Source organism: Nothobranchius furzeri, chromosome 2, assembly GCF_043380555.1.
Source record: "Nothobranchius furzeri strain GRZ-AD chromosome 2, NfurGRZ-RIMD1, whole genome shotgun sequence".
NCBI lineage: Eukaryota > Metazoa > Chordata > Actinopteri > Cyprinodontiformes > Nothobranchiidae > Nothobranchius > Nothobranchius furzeri.
The window spans coordinates 21,533,126-21,550,902 of record NC_091742.1 but is presented as its reverse complement, the minus strand read 5'-3'; the positions used below and the strand labels follow the sequence as shown (position 1 = coordinate 21,550,902).

The 17,777-nt window shown below is 46.0% G+C and overlaps 1 protein-coding gene across 4 annotated transcripts in view; it reads left to right on the top strand.

The window, feature by feature from the left end:
* Nucleotides 1-17,777, top strand: part of runx2b (RUNX family transcription factor 2b) — a 59,752-nt gene that overhangs the window by 38,105 nt on the left and 3,870 nt on the right. For 2 of the 4 annotated variants that reach the window (XM_015948178.3, XM_054748419.2), the window contains 2 exons: nt 14,501-14,662; nt 16,984-17,145. In XM_015948178.3, the coding sequence (XP_015803664.1) occupies nt 14,501-14,662; nt 16,984-17,145 (324 nt within the window). The remainder of the gene's footprint in view (nt 1-14,500; nt 14,663-16,983; nt 17,146-17,777) is intronic. The other 2 variants (XM_015948180.3, XM_015948181.3) reach the window with 1 other exon arrangement.

The window sequence follows — 17,777 nt, the reverse complement described above, 5'->3', positions numbered from 1 at the left end:
CCTAATGATCCTAGGAGCTATGTTGTCTGGGGCACTTAGTGCCCCTGGTAGGGTCTCCCATGACAAATTGGTCTTAGGTGAAGGGTGAGACAAAGAACGGTTCGAAGGATCTTTCATGGCGGTTAAAACGAAGAGTCGGAGTACCCGGCCCGGAGGGTTACCGGGGTCCCACCCTGGAGCCAGGCCTGGGGTTGGGGCCCGTGAGCGAGCGCCTGGTGGCCGGGCTTTCGCCCATGGGGCCCGGCCGGGCCCAGCCCGAACCGGATACATGGGCTCGTCCAACTGTGGACCCACCACCCGCAGGAGGAACATGAAGGGTCCGGTGCAATGCGAATCGGGTGGCAGACCAAGGCGGGAGCCTTGGCGGTCCAATCCCCGGACAAGAAAACTAGTTTTTGGGACATGGAACGTCACCTCGCTGGCGGGGAAGGAGCCGGAGCTTGTGGCAGAGGTTGAGCGGTACCGGCTAGATATAGTCGGACTCACCTCGACACATTGCATTGGCTCTGGAACCCGAGACCTGGAGAGGGGTTGGACACTCTACTTTGCTGGAGTTGCTCCGGGTGAGAGGCGGAGGGCTGGGGTTGGCTTTTTGTTAGCCCCGAGACTCTCTGCCTGTGTGTTGGGGTTTACCCCGGGGGACAAGAGGGTAGCTTCCTTGCGCCTTCGGGTCGGGGAACGGGTCCTGACTGTTGTTTGTGCTTATGGGCCAAATATCAGTTCAGAGTACCCACCCTTTTTGGAGTCCCTGGGACGAGTGCTAGATAGTGCTCCATCAGGGGACTCCATTGTCCTGCTGGGGGACTTCAATGCTCACGTGGGCAATGACAGCCTGACCTGGAGGGGTGTGATTGGGAGGAACGGCCCACCTAATCTGAACTCGAGCGGTGTTTTGTTATTGGACTTCTGTGCAAGCCGCAGTTTGGCCATAACGAACACCATGTTCGAACATAAGGATGCCCACCGGTACACTTGGTACCAGGGCAGCCTAGGTCACAGGTCGATGATAGATTTTGTAGTCGTATCATCTGACCTGCGGCCGTACGTTTTGGACACCCGAGTGAAGAGAGGGGCGGAGCTGTCAACTGATCACCACCTGGTGGTGAGTTGGATCAGATGGCAAGGGAACATGCCGCGTAGACCTGGCAAACCCAAACGCATAGTGAGGGTCTGCTGGGAACGCCTGGCAGAAGAACCTGTCAAGACGGTCTTCAACTCCCACCTCCGGCAGAGCTTTGACCACGTCCCGAGAGCAGTGGGGGACATTGAGTCCGAGTGGGCCTTGTTCCACTCTGCGATTGTCGAGGCGGCTGTTGCTAGCTGTGGTCGTAAGGTGGCCGGTGCCAGTCGTGGTGGCAACCCCCGTACCCGCTGGTGGACACCAGAGGTTCGGGGAGCCGTCAGGCTGAAGAAGGAGGCCTACAGGGCGTGGCTGGTCTGTGGGTCTCCGGAGGCAGCAGACAGGTACCGGATAGCCAAGCGGGGTGCAGCAGTGGCAGTTGCCGAGGCAAAATCTCGGGCGTGGGAGGAGTTTGGTGAGGCCATGGAGAAAGACTATCGATCGGCTCCAAAGAGGTTCTGGCAAACTGTCCGGCGCCTCAGGAGAGGAAGGCAGCAACTCGCTCACACTGTTTACAGTGGGGATGGGGAGCTGCTGACGTCAACTGAGGCTATAGTCGGACGGTGGAAGGAATACTTTGAGGAGCTCCTCAATCCCACCAATGCACATTCCGAGGAGGAACCAGAGCTGGGAGGCCTGGGGATGGACTGTCCGATCTCGGGGGCAGAAGTTGCTGAGGTAGTCAAACAACTACACAGCGGCGGAGCCCCGGGGGCGGATGAGGTTCGTCCGGGGTATCTCAAGGCTATGGATGTTGTAGGGCTGTCATGGTTGACACGTCTCTACAACATTGCGTGGTCATCGGGGGCAGTTCCTAGGGAGTGGCAGACCGGGGTGGTGGTCCCCATCTTTAAGAAGGGTGACCTGAGGGTGTGTTCCAACTATAGGGGGATCACACTCCTCAGCCTCCCTGGAAAGGTCTACTCCAAGGTACTGGAGAGGAGGGTCCGATCGATAGTTGAATCTCAGATAGAGGAGGAGCAATGTGGTTTTCGTCCTGGCCGTGGAACTGTGGACCAGCTCTATACCCTTGCAAGGGTGATGGAGGGGGCATGGGAGTTTGCCCAACCAATCCACATGTGCTTTGTGGATTTGGAGAAGGCTTATGACCGTGTCCCCAGGGGCACCCTGTGGGGGACGCTCCAGGAGTATGGGGTGGGTGGCTTTCTGTTAAGGGCCATTCAGTCCCTTTACCAGAGGAGCGTGAGTTTGGTCCGCATAGCCGGTAGTAAGTCGGACCTGTTCCCAGTGAGGGTTGGACTCCGCCAGGGCTGCCCTTTGTCACCGGTTCTGTTCATCACTTTTATGGACAGAATTTCTAGACGCAGCCGTGGTGTGGAGTGTGTCGAGTTTGGTGGCAGGAGAATCTCGTCTCTGCTTTTTGCGGATGATGTGGTCCTCCTAGCTTCATCCAGCTCTGACCTTCAGCTCTTGCTGGGTAGGTTCGCGGCCGAATGTGAAGCGGCTGGGATGAGGATCAGCTCCTCCAAATCTGAGACCATGGTTCTCGACCGGAAAAGGGTGGCTTGCCACCTCCGGGTCGGGGGAGAGGTCCTACCTCAAGTGGAGGAGTTTAAGTATCTCGGGGTCTTGTTCACGAGTGAGGGTAGGAGGGATCGGGAGATCGACAGGCGGATTGGTTCGGCGTCTGCAGTGATGCGGACGCTGAGCCGATCTGTCGTGGGGAAGAGGGAGCTGAGCCAGAAAGCCAGGCTCTCGATTTACCGGTCGATCTACGTCCCAATCCTCACCTATGGTCATGAGCTTTGGGTAATGTCCGAAAGAACGAGATCGCGGATACAAGCGGCCGAAATGAGTTTCCTCCGTAGGGTGGCCGGGCTCAGCCTTAGAGATAGGGTGAGGAGCTCGGACATTCGGGAGGGACTCGGAGTAGAACCGCTGCTCCTCCGGATCGAAAGGAGCCAGTTGAGGTGGTTTGGGCATCTGGTCAGGATGCCTCCTGGACGCCTCCCCGGGGAGGTGTTTCGGGCATGTCCTGCCGGCAGAAGGCCCCCGGGTCGACCCAGGACACGTTGGAGAGGTTACATCTCCAATCTGGTCCGGGAACGCCTTGGGGTCCTGCCGGAGGAGCTGGTGGACAAGGCCGGGGAGAGGACGGCCTGGAGCTCCCTAGTTGGGATGCTGCCCCCGCGACCCGGACCCGGATAAGCGGAGGAAGACGAGACGAGACGAGATAACAGCTTCGTATTCACTCAGAGACAACAGAAGAGAGAGTCAATTTTAAAAAGTTTAAAAATTTACTAAACAAATTAAACTAGACTAACTTAAACACTAAATGTATGGTGTAACTAAGGTGAATGAGACGGAGAATGGTGTAATGTGGAATGTTGCTCAGAACCAGCAAATCTGAAGAAGTGATTTGTTCTGATGGGAATCGAAGGTGATGTCTTCGCACTAAGCTTTGGTTAGGAGATTCATAAACACATTCGACGCCATTTGTCGTTCTACACACCCTTCACGGAAGTCCCCATCTAGATCAGCAGGTGTAAAGGTCCAGCTTGACCTTATGGAGCCGAAGCCCGTAGAAGCAGCCACGGCAGCCGTTCACCCGTCTTGAGATACTCCCGGGTCACAACAGTTTTGTTGGCATCTAGCGAGACCCTAACCTGGGTCGTGATGGTTCAGCTTTTATTCTGAAAGGAACCGTTGCAGCAGTTGGAACAGCAACAGATTTTATCCAGCTTGTCGTTGGTTCTTTTGGCTGAAGAGGAAAGTTACGGATTGGCCACTCCGACAACTTCTCCTGAACGCTTTGAACTGGCGTTAAAGATGACGTGGGCATAGTTTTATACTTTGGATGTTTTGGTTTATGGTCGAATGAAAAGATGACAGATTTACCAAGCACCACCAAAACCACGCCTCCGTCAGATCTGGCAGATTCTGATTGGATCAGTGAAGCAATGTGTTATCTTTTAACGCTACGTGAGATCAGTCCTAGTGGAAACATTTAAAGTCATTTTACTTATTATATTCTATAGGATTATAATAAAGTAATTAATATTTTGATTTCACAGATTGGTCACATCTTATTTATTGACTAACACTTTATTTGATTAGCTTTATTAAAAATAGAGTTCTTTGATTAATTAAAAGGAGAGAGTCCATTCTTCATTCTTCTCTTGAGCTGGAAAGAAGCAGTTTATAACAAATGCATGAGACCTTGAGGCCATATCTCATGCAGACTAGTTCTGTGTCAGAGGGGAGAGGGAAATTTGGTGGAAAACAGTCATTTCATACCATTACACTTGTGATGTGAGAGTTTCATGAACCTAGCATTGTTAGTTTCAGAGATCTGACCGTAAACGCAAGAGTAGACCGAGCAGTTTTCTGACTCTGCAGACACCAATATTTGGCGCCTTATAGCCCCACACTGATTTGTGGAATGGCGCCAAACTGTGACTAGCTTGATCTCTGATGACTGTTTGGGTGAAATCCCGTTATTCTAAGAGTTTGTGAAAAGGTGCACCGACATCATTTATGATGTGAGTGGAAGTGTCTAAATATGGATGTTGGCCCTAAAAAGGGTTAAGATTATTTCAGGAGACCTAAAGTTCCAGTTAGAATGGATACAGTAGCTAGCTCTGCAGCTAACTGATGCTACAATTAGCCACAGAGTTCTACAGAAATAAAGGCTCCCCTTATAAGAGGCTAATAGATTTATTATTATTACTCTGTAACACTTTATCAACATTCATAAGTGTTAATTATGCAATACTAAAGGGTTAGAGAGAGAGGAAACTGTTTCTTTCTTAACAACATGTTACAGTAATGACATAAACTCTTTATTAGCCATTTAAAATGGTAGTCAATAATATTAAATTGTTTAGGTCTAAAATGTATAAAGTAATGTTTGTCTGAAGCGCTGTGGTGTTTTTGTTGTTTTAAAACAACAAAATATTCAGACTTGCCAGTAACTGATGTAGTCTTTCTTTCTCCAAGCTGAGGTTGTTCTACAACAGGTAAGATATTTCAGTTCAAAACAGTTAAATAGTATTATACTGTGCAATAGTATTAAACCTTTAATAATTATTAATATTAGTCTCTAACAAGGTAACATTATCATTATAATAATGGGTTCTGATGTTCTGCAGCCTCAGTTGAAGCTCCTTTTAGTAGTACGAGCTTATGAAACTCACTCCACCATCAGGAGGAAAAGAAATCAGAAGATGGAAGGAGGGAATGAGGAGGAGGAGGAGAAACAAGGAAAAAGAAAAGACTTCAGGCTTTTCCCAAGGCAGCCAGTCACTTGAATGTCTTATGAAGTTCTCTGAAGTTGTGCCAAGGCTCTTACAACACAAAACACAGAATTATTCACAGGGAGGGCAAAGACAAAGAGGAACACAGAAGAGCGAGGAGACAGAAAGTGAATCACAAAGAGACATAATGACAAAAAGACAAACGTCTGGACTCAGCTGGTCCCGAGCTGCACCAGAACAACAGTTCTCACATTTGTTCTGAGTCACAACACTTTAATACAAGCAGAAAGGTGCAGAGGGAGTCGGTGTGTGTGTGTGTGTGTGCGTGCGTGCGTGCGTGCGTGCGTGTGTGTGTGTGTGTCTGTACCCTTACCTCGGCTGGCTAGCTTCCTTCATGCTGGAGCTCATGGACCACACAGACGGCTGGCAGCGCTCCACGACAGCCTGGCTCCCTCTTTCACTCCATTTCTCTCGCTGCCTCATCTTCCACACTTCCTCTCTCTTCTCTGTTTTCACTCCTTCTTCTTTTCTCTGACTTTTCCCCCCAAAAGTCTGTTTTTATTCCCCCCCCCCCCCCCCCCCCCCGCTCCCTCCCTCCTCTTCCATTATACCGGACCCCCATGGTAGACGGGCACTTTAGCCGACACCCACCACTCCAGCCACGCTCTGCCAGTTTCGGATCGCCACCTGAAATAATTCATTGCTTCTGAGCGCTCACAAAAACAACATGGCCACTGTGAGTGCTCCAAATAAAAAATTGAAACATGGGCCCGGTGTATTCATTCATCGACTTTACTGTTCCACCGTGAGATGACTGACAAACACACACAGAGACTCGCTAAAACAGAAAAGTTGATTCAACCCAGGCTCTGTGAGAGTGGTGTGGCGTGGGGGGGGGGGGGGGGGGTCTGAATCAGTCCCTATGATACATTCATCCAAACTCAGACGACTGAGTGTATGACGGGGCATCATATTTATAAATTATCCCATTTACTCTTGATTTTCTGGCATTTTCCTCTCATGTTACTGAGTCAGGCAGAAAAGTCCTTTTCATGTGTTTCCATCAACACTTGGGGGGGGGGGGGGGGGGTTCTTACACACTTCTTTACTTTTTTAGGGCAAAAATGTTACTTTAGCATTTGTTCTTATCCAATTCCAGCATACATACAGAAATTCAAGACATAAGTTTCCCAACTTTTTTGTAGTGTACCATAGAGGTGTGAAGAGAGCTGAGGTCAAGAGAAATGTTAAAGCTGCTGCCAGTGGGGCATTAGGGTCATCATGTGTCTCTCACTCCTTTATAGGATGACAAAAAAACGTCCCTGGTGATCCATGGGTAGCCGGATAGATTCACAATTAAGCTTCAAACTATGAAAGGCACACTGAGTGAAAGAAGATGTGCGTAAATGTGTGTTTTGATGCATGAACTGTAAATCTAGCACAAAGAAGGGGAATTTAACAAAAGATGGGATGGAATTTTAGAAGCTGCAGGATCCAATATCAACATTTCTTCAGTGATGCATTAATACTAGAGCAAGTTCACTGATAAACCCTTTTTACTTCTTTTTGAAATATGATTAGACTCCGTTTCAGGCAGGCTGGGTGAGAAATTATTCTTCTACCCCTATTTCCTGCATTCGCCGCCAGTGGAGAACAGATGAGGAAACCAAGGCACAAACTCAGCCTGCCGGAAGTAAAGCCAAGCAGGAAGTGTCACAATTGTAGTTCTCCCCTCAGCCACTAGGTCACAGCAGGAATAGGGTGTCTAAGTCACTTCCGCATCATGGGTACCCAGAAGAAGGAAAAATGAATGCAAGTCAACAACGCTATTCTCTAATACGCTTTGCCTTACGCGCTGGATCGCACATATGTTGTACTGCAATTTGAATGAAAAGTAATGATGTGCGTTTCGACCATGCCAGTCATGTACTTTGGGATTTATTAGCTTGTAAAAGTTTATAATTAGCATGACTCAAACTATGTGACGTCACCACATAATCTCCTCTCCCCAAAGTAGCTGCTAGTTACCAAATGACCAGATTTATGGTGGTTCTTTCCTCCTGTGGGAAGTTTGCTGAACTTACAGCCCTTTTCCCTCAGTTTTCTCCGTGTCCGGCTCGATGACGTCACTTTCGTGAAGCGCATTTGTAGTCCTGGATTTATTTTCACAGACAACCTTAAATTTTGTTCCCCCTGTTCGAAAGTAAGCGCGTTCTTGTTATCAAAATGTGTCTTTAAAATTCACAGACATCATTTGTGAAATCCATGGCACAAAACAAGCAGAATTAGAAAATTGCGTTGATTGACAAGTAGCATGAGCCGTCAGAGCTAGCGCTAGCCGCTATCTCCGGAGAAGGCCTCAGCTCCACCTCTTTGCCTATTTTTGTATTTGGCAACATTGACAACACAAGTTACAAAGCCAAGATGGCAGGGGTGGGAACCGCCCATTTGGCTTCAGAGAGCTATGGGTGACGTCATAGAGGGTTTGCGCATTATTTCCACTTGGGGAAACGCTCGTATTAGAAAATCTAGTCAGATCTACATCACACTGAAAATTTGCATTCATGGACTCACCCATCTTGGCCAGAAAAGGCCTTGTGGATTTTTGCAGCCAGGAGAGAGCAGAGCACGTCTCAGCTAGGAAAAGCTAACTGTTAGCATTAGCAAATCCACAACAGAGCAGAACTCCTTCAGGCTTGTGTTCTTTGTAGAGATAAAACATCAACGTTGCAAAGCAAACTGAGTCAGTAGAAGAGTCACATTGCTGTTAGTCAATCAGAGGCGAGACGTCCGAATATGATGAATATTGGCTAACTTCTGCTACCTGAAGCAGGAGCACCAGAGCTTTGTTTCCACAGCACATTACTCAGAAGTCATTACTTTATGCTAGACCACAGCAAATGTATTTAAGTGACAGCTTCAAAAATATATTTAAAAATAAGATTTTGGAGTCTATTGAGAGAAGTTCTCATTAATAAGACATAAATATTACACAAACAAACTTACATTCAAGATTAGTAAGATTTTAATTCCATGCCAACACTTCAGGAGGAAACCAAAAACAAACCATGTGGCATAAAGGAATGATTGTTGTTGAGGGATAGCCCGGATCGGATTCACTCTGGTGTCGCCATGACTCAGCGAGGTCTCGTATGTTGTTGTTTTAACTAACATTTATTCAGATCAGCCACAGCGAGTTGAATCCAGACTTACAACAAATTTATTCTGGGATCAGTGAACAACTGTTCCACTTTAGATCCTATCTATAGAGGCGTTAGCTGCTCTTTGTTAATCCCTCTCCAGTGTGTGAGTGTTTGCACGAGTGAGTAAGTGTGCATCTTTTTATTATCTTTTCTTTAAATACGTGTGTTTTAGTGCCGGTTTAAGTCGCTCACATCTGGTCTGAATCTGTCTGTGTTTCCGGCCGCCGGCTGGGCAGGGAAGTGGCAGGCGCTATCTAAAATCTCCGCTGTTTTCACAGGGATGATGGGAATCTCAGGGACTTTCCCTACGGCAGTGAAATCATCCGCCTTTCCCGCTCCTTTAAATACCCTCAGCTCACTCCTCCGCCCTGCTAGGGTTCCGATAAAACAGCTGAGGCTCCTTGTGTTTGGCAACTGTTGTCCTCTAAGAGGTGTAATTAACTCATGAAAAACTGTATTTACTGTCAGGCACTGCTGAACTAATGGAGCTGAGGTTTGGCTGCTCCGAGTGTAAATTGGACCTTAATCTGCTTGTTGACATGTAGCATTCCTACAAAGGTAGAAGGTGTATAGGCTTAATCTGGGATGTATTTATACGCACACAACAGAGGTCCCAAAAACAGTTTCCACCTTTAAATAATACTTTTTTCTCCATTTATAAAATGCCATTTGCAGTAAATAGTCAAAAAGTTTCAAGATTTTATATTCAGCATCATTTTTGGAGTTTTAAGCTGCACATGTTTAGAGGTCACTCAGCATATTGGTGGCGTATCACCATTTATCAGTGTTTCTTACTTATTCTGGGTGATAATAATAATAATAATAATAATAATAATAATAATAATAATAATAATAATAATAATATAATAATAATGCATTGAACTTATATAGCGCTTTTCTAGACACCCAAAGACGCTTTCACACACTCCCACATCCACACACTGCTAGTGATGGTAAGCTACTTGTAGCCACAGCCGCCCTGGGGAGGTCTGACCAAATGGCGAGGCTGCCATTTCGCGCCGTCGGCCCCTCTGACCACCACTAACACAGGCAAGTTGGGTGAAGTGTCTTGCCCAAGGACACAACAGCAGGATACCCCTGGCGGGAGCTGGAATCGACCCCATAACCATGATCATGAGGCAACCCGCTCTACCACCTGAGTTGATTCACTCTCCGGACCTGAAACACTTTTACAACCCAACGTATCCGAGTCATTTTACGCACCAGAAGTAACAGGACTCACTTCGAACGACCTAAAACTCATTTGTATTGAAATCTCTGTACATAAACAATCTTTGCCAAGGTCAAAGTTCAACCACACAGATTTTTGACCTCAGTTCTCAGTGATTCAGACTTAATCATTAAACTGTTTCCCACCGCGCTGTGGCCAGATCTTCTCCCCAGCCTGAATCTGTTGCTCTTCAGGTCACATGATGTCATATTCACACTCATTCTCCTTTTTGTTTTAAACAAAAAAGTTCATCTGCGCTATTGTGTGCCAGCCAAACCATGACCTGTCCACCTCCGTGCCTTGAAGGGCTTTGATTTGTGAAATTTGCCCCCCTTTAACCTCTGTGTGTGTGTTTGTGTAGTTTCAGCCTTTAACTGTACCTGACGTTTTAAATCAAAGTATCTGTGGCTGGTTTTGAAGTATTTTAAGAACAATGATGATGCTGTGAGGGATTTAGCAGCGGTCACTCATCTCTAAAGCGATCTGTTTGTGTGGTCTTCCAGGATCTGGTAAAACTTCCTGAAGGACATTTTTTGGAAACAAAACTTAACCATATGATCAGTTTTCATGGGACTTAATGTTGTTTCATGTTAATATTGCCTCCAGATTCAGTATTAATCACCATTTTTGTTGCAATCTGAGGAAACCAGATTCCAGAAATATTGTTTTATTCTCTTATGGTCGTCCCTATCATCCCTTGCGTGTGTGTGTGTGTGTGTGTGTGTGTGTGTGTGTGTGTGTGTGTGTGTGTGTGTGTGTGTGTGTGTGTGTGTGTGTGTGTGTGTGTGTGTGTGTGTGTGTGTGTGTGTGTGTGTGTGTGTGTGTGTGTGTGTGTGTGTGTGTGTGTGTGTGTGTGTGTGTGAACTAGCCCGGTGAGTGTTAACAGCAATGCACATGGGGTCAAATCCTCCAAAATGATGTGGAAATCCAAAATCGTCTCTAACTTTTTCCCCAATTGTTGCTGTCAGCACTTTTCACGCTGTCGTCTGACTGCTTCACAAGCGTGCACAGCTCTTAATTTACTGGTCATCAGGGTCTCTCCCCTTCGCACCGTCTCCCCTATTGCTATTTATTCCCATCACTAGGAGACAGTCGGCACACAAAGGCTGCTCTGTGTGCCGAGGCTTTTTTAGAATAGAAATCCATTTAGCTGAAAATGGAAATGATTGACTGGGCACAGCTTGTACTGAGCAGCGAGGGATAATCTGCAGGAAATGGATGAGGAAATATACTTAATGAAATATGGAAATGAAATATGTAATCTAGGCTTTAATAAGGGGATGAAGCTGATGATAAGTTACTTGGTTTAGGATGATGCCAGTCTGGGAATATCACTGCAATTAAAATCAGTCTCCTCAGCTTTTTTTTTTTTTGCCAAATCCCTTGTCATTGCAGTTCTAAAATTTTGTTATAATTTGTTTTGTATGGCGAGATGGTTTTTAATAGCACATCTGAGGCTGAACTAATGTGTTGTTGCAGAAGTGGAGAAAGTGCCAGACTGTAATGGGCGGTTTTGTAGGAATCCAGTCTTGTCATTTTGCATTTATTCAACCATTAAAGTGACTTCGAAGATAATTCTGCAGAAATGAAGACATCTGGATGTGAAATGCAGGAGCTCTCCTCAGTCAGGATGTCATTGATACGTTTAGGTAAAGCTGTTTTTTTTCTTGTGGCTCTTTTTCAAAACTACACGTATGTTTTCTGCTTCTCCATCGTAATGGCTGAAAGCCCTGCTGCTGTAGTTAGCACTAAAAACAAGCTAATGCTAACATGAGCCAAATAAATAAGCCACAAAGTAAAAAGATCCACACTGTTGAAAGAACAATATTATCGCTTAGTCCAGTAGCAACAAAGCCAGGTCACCATCAGTCTGTTATTTTGTAGTCTTCTTCAGCTCCCTGAAACTAGTGTAGGCCGTGCCGACGTTCACTCTGTTTTTAGCTCTTTGCTTTGCCTCCAAAGACTCAACTTTCTTACTTTTACTTCCTTTTTGTGTACTTTCAATTGACAGGTGGCAACAAAGCTAACTGCTAGCCTTTAGCTACCAATACAGTAAACAGCTTTTGCCGTAAATTGCCGTAAAGCAGGTAGAAACCTTACGTTAAGCTTGGTTTATGCTTGACGCATTCACTTTCCGCTTGGTGATGCGGCTCGCGGATGGAACGGGCTTCATAACTTGCAGCGTTTATGGTTCATGCGGCTTGTCTCTGCGGTGAGACAATATTCTCCCAAACTGTAGGGGGCAGCATGGAGCTCTACGGCATGCATCCAACACTACACCGTAGTAGAAGTTAAAATAACTGTTGTTTACAACATGGTATTCCAGCATTTTTTAACAGCGTCCTCGTCTTTTCCGACAGTGCGAGCTATTTCTCTCCAAGAATTATTAACAACATGTTGATCACGGTGATCTCTGAGAGCTGAATCATACAAATGTCTGTATTTACGAACCTCTGCCATACTAGTTCTTGCCAGTCCGCCATGTTTTTCTGCGTCTGACCGTCCGCGTGGTTAGAACATTTCCTAGGTGCGCGGTGCAGAAAGTTTGGGCCGTGCGGAGGCGCGGTGGAGGGGCGTGGTTGTTAAAATGACGCAACTTTTCCGCGCGGACCTCGCGGACGCGTCAAGCATAAACCAAGCTTTAGTGTCCCTACCTTAACCACAAAACTGTTAAGTGCTGTTTCTGGATAGCAGAGGCCTGCAGAGTGCGTTTAATGTGAAATTACTCAAGTTCCTGGCTCAAGAACCACTGAAACCAGTTTGAATGCTATAGCTTAAAGTGTTAAAAACTTGTTAGTGTTGCTTCAGTAACAGAAATTCCATTTTGTTGTTGTTTGTTTTTGTCTGCTCTCACTCTGCGTTATGTGGAGGTGCCAGCTCTTTGTTCCCAGCCCTGCTGCAGGCAGGTTAGGCAGGATTCTGAAGTAGCTCCCTTGTTTCTGCCTGAGCCAGCTGGAGCTGGGCCAAACACAGCAGGAGTTTCTGCTCTCCTCTGTTTGATATTTACTTTACCGCCTTTACAGGGGAGCTAGTGTAAAACAGACGCCCTGACACGGTGTGTGTGTGTGTGTGTGTGTGTGTGTGTGTGTGTGTGTGTGTGTGTGTGTGTGTGTGTGTGTGTGTGTGTGTGTGTGTGTCTACACCTGGGCTGCTGGTTCCCACTCGGATAGGTGGCTGGGCTCAGACAGAGAGAGAGAGAGAGAGAGAGAGAGAGAGAGAGAGAGAGAGAGAGAGAGAGAGAGTTTATTGAAGGAGTGTAAAGTAACACTTAACAGTTTCCAGCTTCTCCTTCCTACTGGTTGAAAATGGGATTACAACTGTCATGAACGACCCTGCAGCAGCCTGTTGTAGCTAGCGCTAACAGCAAGCTAACCCTAACATGAGTCAACTGATACTAATATAAACCACAAGTCCAGGAGCAACAAAGCCAGGTCACTATCAGCCCATGATTTTATAGCCTTCTTTAGCTTCCTCACACGAGTGTGGGCAGCGCAGATTGTCACTCTGGGTTTAGCCCTTTGCTTTGCATCTAAAGACTTTTATTTCCAGGCTCCATCATGATGCTAACTAAAAAAAAAGCAAACTTATCTTTCTCATTATTATTTATTTCATTGATGGTTGGCAAACTGAAAAAGCTAACTGCTAGCCTTTAAATTAGCTAATAACACAGAAAATAGCTTACGTCTTAAGCAGGTAAAAAGCGCCCTTCGAGGACACCAACCCACTCCACAAAACTTCTTTGTGCTATTTCTGGTCAGCAGAAGGCTGCAGAGTGCTGTCCCAAGTGAAGTATGTAACTGTAGTAGTAGAAAACTGCTCAGTTTCGCTTTAACAACCTGAAATATTCAAGAGAAAAGAATAATGTAGGCTTTGAAAAATAAATAAATAAATATCCATGAAGAAATGCAGGAAGACCTGATACATCCATTACTGGTTTTACTGGTTTAATGAGGGTCTTTGTTTGAGGTTTTGGCTCTCTTTACGTTGTTTTCTGCAAGCTAATCCCAGATATTTGTTTAGAGTGTTTTGAGTAATTAAGCATCGTTCCCTGAAGCCTTCGTCGCACCTTGTTTAGGAGATCAGGCTGTATCGAGTAAAGCACAAGTGTCTCATTGAGCTGCACATTACACAGGATATTTGACCAGATGCACGAAGAGCCTTCAGAGCTGGAGTCTGGCGGGGAGAACAGCATCTGTCTGTATGCTCTAAATTCAACTTTGAATCTTTTTCGCCAAACACACAAGAATAAACTAGAACAGAGTAAATATGAATTTTACTGGCATCGCGTTCCATTCAGCAAGATTTGCAGCTTCAAATCGAAGCATCGTTAGCCTGAAAGCAGCAAGGACAACCCAGTTTGGATGTATTTGTTGCCTGATAACTGGATCATATAGAGCTGTTCAGACCTGGTTTGGGTTTTTGGTTTGACCCAGCCTGCTGGATAAAGATTTCTACCCAAAAGCTGCTATGCATGGCCCAAAGTTAAGACTAGGAAGGGATAAACCATAATGGGAGGGATATTTGTGTTTAAAATAATCTTTTTAATCTATTTTACTGACATTTTTTATGTAAAATGTTTAGATTATTAAAAAGTAATTTTATTGACTAACAGCAGTATAAAGAATGTAGTCGCATTCATCAACAAAAGGCTCATTTCTTTCCCTTTTAATTCTTTTTTTTTTCTTAGACAGTAGCTGATTTGATATTTTCCTGCTTCTGTTCTGTGCAGGGCATCGTCAGAAGCTGGAGGACCCCCCCAAAGCCGGGCTGTTCTCGGACCGCCTCAGCGAGCTGGAGAGGATGAGGGTGACGGTTCCCACCCAAAGCCCCCGACCAACTCTCAACACAGCCGCCAACTCCTTCAACCCACGGGGTCAGACGCAGATAACGGGTGAGCCAAGAAGAATCGATAATCACATGTCCTGCAGGATTAATGGGTAGGATCTCTGGGGGCTTCACTGCCACGGCTTACTTTAAACGTTGTGCTATAAAATTAGACCCTCATCCATACCGTGCTTTTGGAAGTTTTAATCTAAAAAGCACTTTGGGGCGATGATTCTTCATTGATGTGTCAGCAGGTATTGTTTTAGAAATATATCAAATGATGTAGCCATTGTGCAAAAACAGACAGTAAAAATAGGTTTGTTGTCATTTAGAATCAGAAAGTAAAAACTGAGAGATGTTTGCAGAGTGTGTGCAACACCAAACCTGAACTGGAGTGGCAGCAGAGCGCGTTACGTTCAGATTGTATCCATCACTCCATCCGTCAGCTTTAGGATGTAACACCATCTCTCACGGCCGGGCACGGCTGCCACCCGATCGCTCGCATATCTGGAGCCCTGTCACGTGTGGTCACTTAACTCTGAGTTCCTCTGCTTTGTAGTGCTGCTAAAGGGGGGCGATTTGAGGCATGGTTACACCGCGTGGCTGAGTGTCACACTGCGGTGTGGGGGGTGATCTGTGAACCGAATGGTTTGATATGGAGCTATTAGCGATGAAAACAGACGTGAGCAGAGAATTTTTAACTAAATTTGATCCTTAAATGTTACTTAAGGGTTATATTTTAGTTTTTGCTCCACATTTTGTTTTAGTCAGGTTCAGAATACTTTAATATGGTTTAATGTGGCGACAATGACCGAAAGAACGAGATCGCGGATACAAGCGGCTGAAGTGAGTGTCCTCCGTAGGGTGGCCGGGCTCAGCCGTAGAGATAAGGTGAGGAGCTCGGACATTCAGGAGGGACTCGGAGTAGAACCGCTGCTCCTCCGGATCGAAAGGAGTCGGTTGAGGTGGTTTGGGCATCTGGTCAGGACGCCTCCCCTGGGGAGGTGTTTCGGGCATGTTACAAAAACAAGATGACTAAATGTGTTACTGAGCCTAGAAGCCTAAAAGCTTTGTTGTCCATGCTGAGACTTCTGCCTGAAGAAAAGATGATTGGAAAGCATTCAGATTTAGTTTGCTCTGCTTTTGCAAATGCCTGTTTCCATGACAGACAAGTTATTTTATTTTTCACCAAAATGTGTTTACAATTGCCATTCTTTATCTTTTTTATTTGTTTGTTTGTTCATCATAAATGTGAAAAATTCAATAGAAAAATAGCAAAAACTTCATAAAAATGAAAAAACTGAGCAAAAGTTCAGCAGAAAACCTGTTTCAGTTCAACAAAGCATTCATTTACATATTTTATTATCTAACCTAATATAATCTAATGTTAAATAGTTTTTTTTTATTATTTCATATAATATAATCTAATGAGACTGAATAAAATGTGATTCTATCATAATTAAAGTGCTTCACATACGAACCTGAAGCAAACCGGTCGGATCTACCTGTTGCTGACAGCTCTTCGAATGCAATAGTTTTCAACTAAAGCACGTTCTAAACCTCTGTTCTTGGCTCAGCGGGGAAAGCACAGGTGCTTTAATGAGTGCCACGTTCCATTTAGAAGGAGCATGAACGGCCACAGGATTGGAATGCAGCCCTCATTACCTCACCTGTTCCTTTCCTGCTCTTCCAGGCAAGGTTTGAATTATGCTCACCTTTGTTTCAAACACTTTATCTTAAGTTCAAGTTGACGTGTCTCTCTATAAACGCTGTTTAACTAAAACACTCGTCAGTCTGACCACAACTAATCTCTATTTCTCCAAACTGAGGATGTTCAAAAAAAAGCTTTCTCCAGCAGGTAGGAAGTTAACCCCAATGCAAAAGATCTGAACCATCCCATTTTAATGTTTACTACACAAAATGTAATATTTTTATCTGATTTATTTATTATTTAATCCCTAATTTGTTGGATTGCCGCAACATATTAACAAGCTTCAACATCCAGAGTTCCAGTTTCTGTCTCCTTCAGCCATTTTTACGATGACGTTCCAAAACTTTGTAGCTGGTTTCTGAGCATCACTCACACACACACACATACTCCCCCCACTCCGTGCGATTGTGCAGTCACAACAACGGCGTAGCGTGTAGCCGCTGTGTTAGAGTCTGGCTGGGTCCCAGCGAGACGTTCATGAAGCAAACAGGGGGACGGTCTGGTCCGAGGTAAACACTAGATGTGTCATTAAGGAGGAGGCTACACAGCAGGGTCATCCGTGCAGCGGGATGTCTGTAACTGTCAGATTATAGCTGGATTATCTGAACATGCATGTCTCTTTCTCCTGCTGTCCTTTCCTTTCTTTCCTCCCCCTTGCTTCACCTCTCCCCCATTAGACCCTCGCCAGTCCCAGTCCTCTCCTTCCTGGTCGTATGAACAGACGTACCCGTCCTACCTGAGTCCCATGGCGTCCCCTTCGGTGCACTCCACCACCCCCCTCTCCTCCAGCCGTAGCACGGGCCTGCCAGCCATCAGCGACGTGCCCAGACGATTGCCAGGTACTCCTCCGCCTCACAGCCAGTTCATTAACAAATCCAAACCACTGAACTCGATCTAAAAAATGCTGCTGAGCTTGTTCTCACGTGGAGATTTTAATAAATCACGTTTTTTGATCCAAGAGGGGTATGGGTAATAACAGGCCAGGGAAAATAACAGGGTCGAAAAATTTAATGTCTTTACTGCCGCTCTCCCAAAGCATTCTGGGTATTCCTCTTAGGAGTAATGGCAGCATCTGTGTCCCCTACACCTGTTTGACTCACAGCTAGGAGAACCGTCTAACTTTTTCTGTTTCCTTGAGCTAACACACTCTGCTCTGTGTGTGTGTGTGTGCGTGCGCGCGTGGTAAGTGAGGGCGAGTGATTAAGCGATGCAGCCGTGTGACTCTGCATCAGAAGAGGTTTAAAGTCCAGCCAGCTGCCCTGTCAGCTCTGATTAGCTCGGTAGCCCCCCACCCCCACCCGCTCCTTTTCCCCATGCAGCTTTCATCTCATGCGTGTTTGTTCTCCGGGTGACACGTGTGGACGGGCGATTGTGCACGCGCAGACACGAGCCTCTGCACCAGATTGACACCTGTGCTTAGCACGCCTGAGGCTCTGGGATCTGCAGAGGTCACGCTGACACCTCGCCACGG